General features: G+C 29.6%; 1 protein-coding gene across 1 annotated transcript in view; it reads left to right on the top strand.

Moving 5' to 3' along the window:
* The first annotated feature begins 628 nt into the window (after window positions 1-628).
* The window catches only part of LOC106457106 (methyltransferase-like protein 6), a 12461-nt gene continuing 3918 nt past the window's right edge, over window positions 629-9171 (top strand). The window contains exons 1-4 of the mRNA XM_013916489.1: window positions 629-1120; window positions 2226-2363; window positions 6196-6366; window positions 8391-8532. Coding sequence (XP_013771943.1) covers window positions 779-1120; window positions 2226-2363; window positions 6196-6366; window positions 8391-8532 — 793 coding nt within the window. The 5' untranslated portion in view covers window positions 629-778. The remainder of the gene's footprint in view (window positions 1121-2225; window positions 2364-6195; window positions 6367-8390; window positions 8533-9171) is intronic.

Here is a 9171-nt window from a genome sequence, read left to right as displayed (position 1 = left end):
ATTTCCTGTTATCGTAAATTACATCTGTTACATCGATATTTTTAGTCATTATTTTTTCTGTGCTATAATCACGACGAATTTGTATGAGTTTACTCTACATAAACATTTTTTTAATATTTACGCAATACCATATAAATTGACCAATAGACGAACTATTCAAATTATCCGAAGTAAACATACAAATTCTGTTAGCATAGCATCACATTTATTGTTGTTATAATTACATATGAAATTAATTACTACTTTTATTCTATAAACTGGTATTGGAAGAAAATGGGCACACAATTTATTTATAAACTTTTTGGAATAATATGAGTCCTCACAGATCAGTGGTCCCAACAAGATATTTTCTGAAAATTTCCTGAATCTTTAACTGCCAAGTGGACTTATAAAGCAAGAAATCGGGTTTCGATATCCATGATGGGCACAGAACAGATAGCCCATGGTGTAGCTTTGTGTTTAACTACAAACTGAAATAAAAACCAAAAAAAAAAAACCCTGAAATCTAGGGAAAATCTTGTCTGGTTGTCTCTTATAATTTTATTCCATGTCAAATATATCTGAAAATCCAGCAATGTCTTACTGAATTCAGTTTTTCGTTCTTCCTTTTAATTTTAAACTTTATAGATGGCGCTTTATCAAAGAGAAATTTTCGTTTTACAAACCTTTAAAGTTTAAGTTTACGTGATATTTTACTTTTAGCTGTGTTTTAAAGTGATAATAATATTACGATATTATTAATAATATGTACAATTTGATAGTGCTGTAATTTAAGCTAATGATAAGTATGACATCTTGTCCATCTACAGATAGAAACGTCAAATTAAACGATCGTGGCGTACATAATAGTGTAAACCACAAGTTTGACACCGAGGTCAGTGAGTGTGATTTTGAAGAAGGTCATTATGCTCGAAAATTGACTGCGGAGGAGGTTTACAAGTTAAGTAAAGACACTCAGATCGTGAATGATTTCAAACAGAAGAAACTAGAAAAAGAAGCAAAGAAAAATTGGGATTTATTTTATAAGAGAAATGAAACGAAATTTTTCAAAGATAGACACTGGACAACCCGTGAATTTGAAGAATTGACGTCTCATTATCGCATTCATAATAAAATTCAGGTTAACTTTCAAGCTTTATTCAAAAATTTTATCTACTGGTATGAAGCCAATAAATCAACGCTATTGACAATGAATGTATTCATAACTTCATAAGTAGTTAGCAATAAGTTAAACAGTTGTTAGTATTACTATTAATGAAACTGAAACAGTGAAAGGGAGAAATGAACATATGAAATAAAACTACACGTTGCATGGATGTGTAAAGTGGAACAAATAATTTAAAACTTGCCCAACTTCAAGGTATATTAGTTAAGTTTTTGGAAAAATCAATGCTAGACTTTTAAGTCATAAATTGGTTTATTCTATGACGTTATAATGCGTTGTCTAATAGTTGTAATCTTTGCTTCCTTGTGTCAATTTTTGTAAAGTTTTTAAGGCTTAACGAAGTAGAATGTTGAGTTATAGCTTGCAAATACTTTGGATTTTTATAAATGTTTAGCCTTAGTAAAGAATTTAGTAACTATACATAAACTTTAATAAAATTATGTATGAGTTAATTGACTGGAAGCTGCAATTAATCAATTCTATGTAATATTGTTCAGAGAAGCAAGTGTGCAAAATTTGTTTCCCAGTGTATCTCATTATAGAATTTAAGTTAAGTATGTCATGCAGATTCGTCATCACATTTTTTAATTTGTCTGTCACAATAGTTGCTGTAATATTAAAAAAAAACAACTTATTAATCACATAAACTATTGATGAGATTTTTTCCATTATTTCCATCAAAAACTAAAATTGTCCATAATTGTCTCCTGGACAAGATAGGCCACACCCTTGGTCACTGTATAAATTTATCTTTTCTAGTGTGAATGTATGAGTAAGAAGTATATTTCAAAACTAACTTTTAATTTTGGTAAATGCCAAAATACTGGTGTAGTACATATATAAATTTCAACTTGTGAGAAAGGCAGTTTCAGAACTAACTTTTCCAACAATAGAATATGTATATTGTATTCATCATACCTGTTATAATTCTAAGTAATACATGTATTAAAACTTATGTTTATTTCTTTAAAAAATGTTATAGTTCCAGAAAAAGTTTCACCACAATATTTATGTTTTAATAACATAAATTATTTCAGGATTTTATTTTCATGCATTATAGGATAACCAAGAGAAGAAGCTTATTTTATTAGAAGTAGGATGTGGAGTGGGCAACCTGATATTTCCTCTTATAGAAGAAAAAACAAATATGTTCATTTATGCTTGTGATTTTTCTCCTAGAGCTATACAGTATTTAAAAGTAAGTTTTCTTAGTTTTTTTTTCTGTAGCCATAATGCATTCAGGTATTTTGGATAGTTTAGTTACGACATTTCACAAAACATAACAGTCAATATGCACAGAACATTTATTAATCAACTCACTGCTGATTTGTCGTATAGGGTATGGTCACCTCCAGCAGTTGAATGTGTGTCATATATGGTGAACTGCTTGCAAAAATTCCATGTGTATTTAGGGCAGCCACAGTCAATGGATTAATATTTGATACCAGTCACTAAATAAAAATTTAAGAGTTGAGAAAGTTTCAGTTACTGAGGCAGGTTGAAGTGTGAGCAAATGAGTCCAGAGAAAATATTAAATTGGAATCACGAGCTACAACAATTGCTAAAGAAGGTGCTTATAATACAATTCAAAACTATTTTATTACTTATTAATGTATTTCTTTATTTTATGTATCTGTTGTTTGAATTTGTGTAAGCTATTCCAAGACATTGTATTTGAATTTTAAAATTTTAACTGAGTTTCAGAATTTCATGCTAATATATAGCCCTCAAGTTTGTGATTAATTTGCAGAGTCATTGTGATACCTCAGTGAAAGAAAATGTGCAAATTGATAAAGCATCTTGTAGAACAGATAAGTGTGGTTGTAAGAAACCCCCATGTTGTATAAAATATTTCTATTAATGCTTATAGATTTATGAATACTGATTACATCAATTTGATTCAAAATGAAAATAGAATATACACTTAAAACTTGTAGGTACCCTTAATTTACCACAAATATTAAGACAATTATTAGCATTGGTAAAAGTTCATCACAAAAGTCATTCAGAATGAATTTTCTCATTAAGCATATGAAAAATGTTTTACATGTGTATGTATTTGCATATTTGATTTTTAAAATGTAAAGATGTAGCTTGTTTTTATTTTTAAGAAACAGCTAACAGTATACACTACATTTTTGTGTTGAAAAAATTTTGAAAATTAAGAAAAACATTTATGATTCATTATTTTATTTCAAGTTACATCTTTTACAGTAAGGAAGAATACTTCTAAAACAAGTATGATGTTTCGATCACTGATGTAATTATTCTCAAGTACACAAGCTAATGACAAAGAGAATGATTGCATCAGTGATTGAAACATCATACTTGTTTTAGAAATATTCTTCCATACTGTAAAAGCTGTAACTTGTAATAAAATGATGCTTATAATTAGTAAGTAAATTCAAAATTAAACTATTAATTTTTAATTTATGAATGCTATTATTGTAAAAAATATCAAGTGCATATATTGCCCTAGAAATCAGAATTAATGGGAATTACTTAAGGAAACTCAAAGGTATCTATCTAGCCACATTATAGAAATAATTTTTGCAAATTGACAGAAATTGAATTGGAGAACCAGATAAGTTTTGAGTTTAACAATTCGTATCCTTGAATATAATTTATTTGCAGTGAAAACAATATTACACTGGTCATCTTGGTAATTTGCAGTTTACTAAAAACAAAGATTAATGAAAATATTCTGAAATAATAATGATCATACTTTCCTAGAGCTTCTTAATTTACCTTCCATTAGTTTCCTTCCACTTAAAGAAAACCTTTTCTCCCATTTTTCTCAATTCCATCTGTCTGCTATCTCTCAGTCTCCCAACTTTCAGAGTCCTGGAGTCACCACTGACCCTAAGCCTTTAAAAAGGACTAATTAATCTCATTAATGGGTTTTGGGAGCTTTAATTGAAATCTTCTACAATTCTTTAGACACAAAGGAAATTCCAGATAGTTGGAATGTAGCAAGTGTGATATCTATTTTGTAAAATGAGGCTAGAAAAACCCATGAAATTACAGACCAATTACTCTGGGTCTGGTTGTTGTTAAGTTTTTGAAATCCATTGTCAGTGGTAACTTAAAAAAGCACTTTGAAGATTGTAATTTGTTGAAAAACTCAGCATGCCTTTATTTTATTTTTCTTACCTCACTAATTTGTTGAAGTTTTTTAATAGGGTTTTTTTGCTTTTAAGGGTGAGGGTACCTCTGTTGATGTTATGTATCTAGACTTCCAGAAAGCTTTCATTAAAAAGTTTCTCACAGTAGGTTAGCTAGTATATTAGATTTAACATAATGTATGGAAAACAAAGAACCATTTAGGGATAAGTTGTTATCAGTAGTAGTGGAGGCTAATACTTAGAGGAATTTAAAAGTATAATCAATGATTTCCTGAAAAATAAGGGTGGTTTTAAACTTTTTCTTTCCTCAAGTGTGGATGTGCAAGGACATTCTTGGAGGATCAAATGGTCCCTTGTTGTCTGTATGCCATGTGGTTGCTATTAGTTTGAATTCCTTTGAGTTTTTGTTGGATAATGTTATGGGTGTGAAAGGTTATCTCTAAGTTGAACTGGTTTCTTGTGTTAGATGTTTTTGATGAGCTAAAGATTTATAGAGTATTTTTAAACACTGCTTCACTTATACTTGTCTTTCATAGAAGTAGATTATCATATAAAGAGCAGACAACAGAAACTAGCAGGAGGTAAATGAAACTCATTGATTCTTTTAATGATGGAATAGTAGATTAGGAAATAAGAAATACCATAGGCTAATAAACTTTCTATCGATGTACTCTTGTATACCACTGGTCTCTTTGAAACTGTTTTGATAAATAACTATTAAACATTGATTTATGTGCTTTAGAGCCCCTTACAAACATTGAAACCAAATATTATTATTGAGTCTGTGTTTTATTATTCAAATTGACATAGATTTAACATGTATAAATAAATAACCCACTACTCAGAATATTGTAAGGAAGGAAATGTATGTCAAGTTTATACACATAAGGAAGCTTCTTTGCATTTCAAAGATTATTGTGGGGGTCACAGATAATTGTTTATTAATAGAAACTCTGGTTATTATGAAAACCGAGCATGTTTTGTGATAATTTTATTGTTTAATTTGTATTTTAGGCGTAAAACATTCAAGTGAAGATTTATAATTTGGACTGAGCTAGTAAGAAGAATAATGCATGTGTGTGTGTGTGTTTATATAGCTTTTTTAGAATTAGCAAAATATAAATTATTCAGTCATGAAGTAAAGTATTTTGTTTGTGAATGTATAGCATAGAACTTAGTATATTTCATACCTCATGTTATACTAACTTCTCAGTGCTAAAGTGAATATATATGTAAATAATAATTGGTTTTATCAGAATCAGTGTTCTTCTGGTAAAATTACCTATACATTTGAATAATATTTAGAATTATTTGATTGTTTTCTTGGAATATCTATTCATATTATATTGTAATATTGTGCATGTAAATGGCATCCACAATAGCTGATTTTTTCAGTCATCTTATTTATGATAATAGTGAATGCTGTCTTTCTGTATTGATTTTATTAGAAAATATTTTCCTAAGATGTAATAAGTTAAAATCAGGATGTTTTTATATGATTTAATAAGTTAAAATCAAGATGTTTTTATATGATTTAATAAGTTAAAATCAAGATGTTTTTATATGATTTAATAAGTTAAAATCAGGATGTTTTTATATGATTTAATAAGTTAAAATCAGGATATCTTTATATGATTTAATAAGTTAAAATCAAGATATTCTTACCAGAATATATTTCTCTAATACTCAAGTTAAAATCAGAATATTTTCTGAGATCAAATTATATATACTATTTGGTGGTTTTTATTGACATTTTATTTCATATGTGGATGAGGGATGACTGCTAGTTGTAATATTCTTCTCTCACTTTTTATGCTCCTTTATTCGTACATGTCATGTATCTGATAGTTTTACAACAATGACTTTTCTCTGATAACACTAAATAGTGTTTTGTTGTTTTACTAGGACCACCATTCTTATGATGATACTAAATGCTTTGCATTTTTATGTGATCTCACACAAGACAACCTGGCAGCCACTATAGCCCCCAGTTCTGTTGATTTTGTGTCGATGGTATTTGTTCTATCTGCAGTTCATCCAGAGAAAATGAAGGCTGTTCTGACAAATGTACATCAGGTATACTATGAACTTTAAATTGTTTTAAAGTTTTATATTTTCTCTTTGTTTAAATGCAAAGATCTGGCTCTATCCTAAAATGCTTTGAGATATAAATGCCTTCAAGGTTATTAGAAGTATTTTTTACACATTAGTAGGCATCTACTGTCCTAATATTCAAAAGAAAAAGTGTAAGTCTGTTTTAAGCTTACTGCAAACTTACTGAACTTTGATTTTATAAAATTTTTGTTTAGTACTCTATATATAAAATGTTCCCATAGTTTTAATTCCCAAAAAGTTGTGAAAGTAGTATACAACTACTATATATATATATATTATTTTATGGCAGGATCGTTTGTTAATGTATATTAACTTAGTTTACTAAAATGCAATAAATTGACTTAAAAGACTTGTATCTTTTTTTTTTTATCCCTTGGCCACAAAGGGTTGGAAGGATATGGCAATGACATTGTCAATCTGTAGACATCTATTTTCTTCACAATAACTAGAGTTCTAAACAGCAGGTTTTACTGAAATGTCCCAGTTTACATTCTTTGGGACTGGGGAAGAATGATAGACCCAGATGAAGTTTAGTGTGATATTTGTGCTGTGAAGCAAAAGCTATATGTATGTCTCTACGAGGGTGGCAGATGATCTTTGAGGAATATACTCCTATTTCCACCTAGGGGAGGAAAGTCAGTATACATATTTTGTTGTATATAAACCAATATTTGGCAAAATATGTGTGTGTGTGTGTCTGCTTATAACTGGCAAATCATTGAATCAATTGTTGCCAAGCGTGTACCCTTAGGGCCACCCAGGGAATTATATATGTGGTTAGCATTGGATATGACCTCCTATATCATCCCTGGGCATTTAACAGGTAAATCAGCTAGTATTACTTAAATTCACTAATATTTTGTTTCTGTAGATCTGAATCAAGATTGCATAAGCTGTTTCATATAACTTCCAAGGCTAATTTTAATTAGAAATATTCAAGGAATTTAAAGATTGTATCTATCTCTCTTCTAAAATTGGTCAATACAGGTATTTAACTTTTTACATCTTATTGCAGAGTATATGTAGGTACCTTTAACACTTCAAGAGCTTATCTAAACTAGGAATTCATTTCTTTAGGCTTATGCCAGTAATTTAGAACTTGTATATTTTCATTTTTAGGGTTAGCCAGAACAGAATTGGTTTATTTAGATCTGTGTCAGAAAATAAATAGCCTAACTTTTATTTTGAGGACAGAAAGTGAAATCATTTGAGCTAATACATTTTCTAGGAATTTTTTTTAACAGTATTAGGAGCCTAAACCCCCCACCCCCCAGTGATACAGCGGTAAGTATGTGAACTTATACTGCTAGAAACTGGGTTTTGATACCCGTGGTGGGCAGAGCACGGATATCCCTTTGTGTAGCTTTGTGCTTAATAACAAACAACAACAACAGAATTAGGTTTAATTGTATGTACAAATTCATCAGGCATCAGAATCCTGTAATAACAGAGTATTGTATTGCAACTTTGCAATTAAATAATGATGATAATATATTTGTATCATTTATATAGTTTTGATTGTATTGTGTGTGGTGTATATTAAGTGCTAATGTTGCATTATCAAATAGAATGTATGAACAACAACATATTTTCTGCCTTATAACGATGACTATAATACAGTGGGTTTAATTGTATATAATGTAATTAGTTATATTTCTGTATTGGTTCATGGCAAGTAGCACATTCAGCTATCAGCTATTTTTGTTTAGGTCCTACATTTTGACTCACGTTTGCAGTTAATGATTTTAAGTACCCCAGTTGTTAAAAGTTAAAATTTTAAATTGTGGGCCAACATTAGACTGACTGATGTAAGCAGAGAACCTTTTAGTATTGCTGAATGTCACTCTGCTTTTAAAATTTCATTGATAATGTACTCATACCATTTAAAAATAAGTGGTTGTTATAAACACTCTGTCAGTTTTTTTTACTTGTTTCATTACAAACTAAAAGCAACATCAAAATAAAATACAATATTGTTTTCTTAGGTTTTGAAGCCAGGTGGTTTGGTTTTGTTTCGAGATTATGGATTGTATGACCAAGCTATGCTTAGGTTTTCTCCAGGACACAAGTTATCGGAGAACTTTTATGTGAGGCAGGATGGAACTCGAGCTTTTTATTTTTCTGAAGGTGAGTGTCAACCAGATCTAAAAACACAGTGAAAAACATGTGCCTGAGATAATTTTAGGTAGTTATACAAAGCCTAGACTTGTTATTAATGTACCGAAAGGTATATGTAGTAGCTAATATTTCTCCTGTCCATTAAGTCAAACTTTCCAGTTTCTATGATACTTTTCCAGTTCATGAATCGCTTAATTCTTTCAGCACAGGCTCGGTCCTTGGGACTGACCTCATAACCATTTTGTGCTTATTATAGTTTTCATACTATAACTTTTAAATTTGTAAGTGACTGTTAATGAAATTTGGCAGATTATCAGTAAACATTACAATGCTTTAATATGTAAAATCTCAAATTTTTTATTAAGTCTTAAGGTTTGTAAAGCAATGTTTTTCTCGTATCTTTTTTTTTTCTTTTTGCATGTTGCCTATCTGTCATGCAAAGTAATATTTATTTTAAGATTAAAAATACTATTATGCATCATAAAATTTTGAAATTTCACATGCAAAATCTTTATAATGTCCAGATAGTTATTAAGTGTTTCTTAGGGAAAAAATTTTATATTTTATCTGTTGTTTTCAGTAATTAATCTCTGTATGGGTTCAGTAGATTGGACGGATCTAGCAACCACCATAAAAAATTAGGAAATA

The sequence above is a fragment of the Limulus polyphemus genome, unplaced genomic scaffold, assembly GCF_000517525.1.
Source record: "Limulus polyphemus unplaced genomic scaffold, Limulus_polyphemus-2.1.2 Scaffold292, whole genome shotgun sequence".
Lineage (NCBI taxonomy): Eukaryota > Metazoa > Arthropoda > Merostomata > Xiphosura > Limulidae > Limulus > Limulus polyphemus.
The sequence above is the reverse complement of the archived record's forward strand: the minus strand, read 5'-3'. Positions and strand labels throughout refer to the sequence as shown.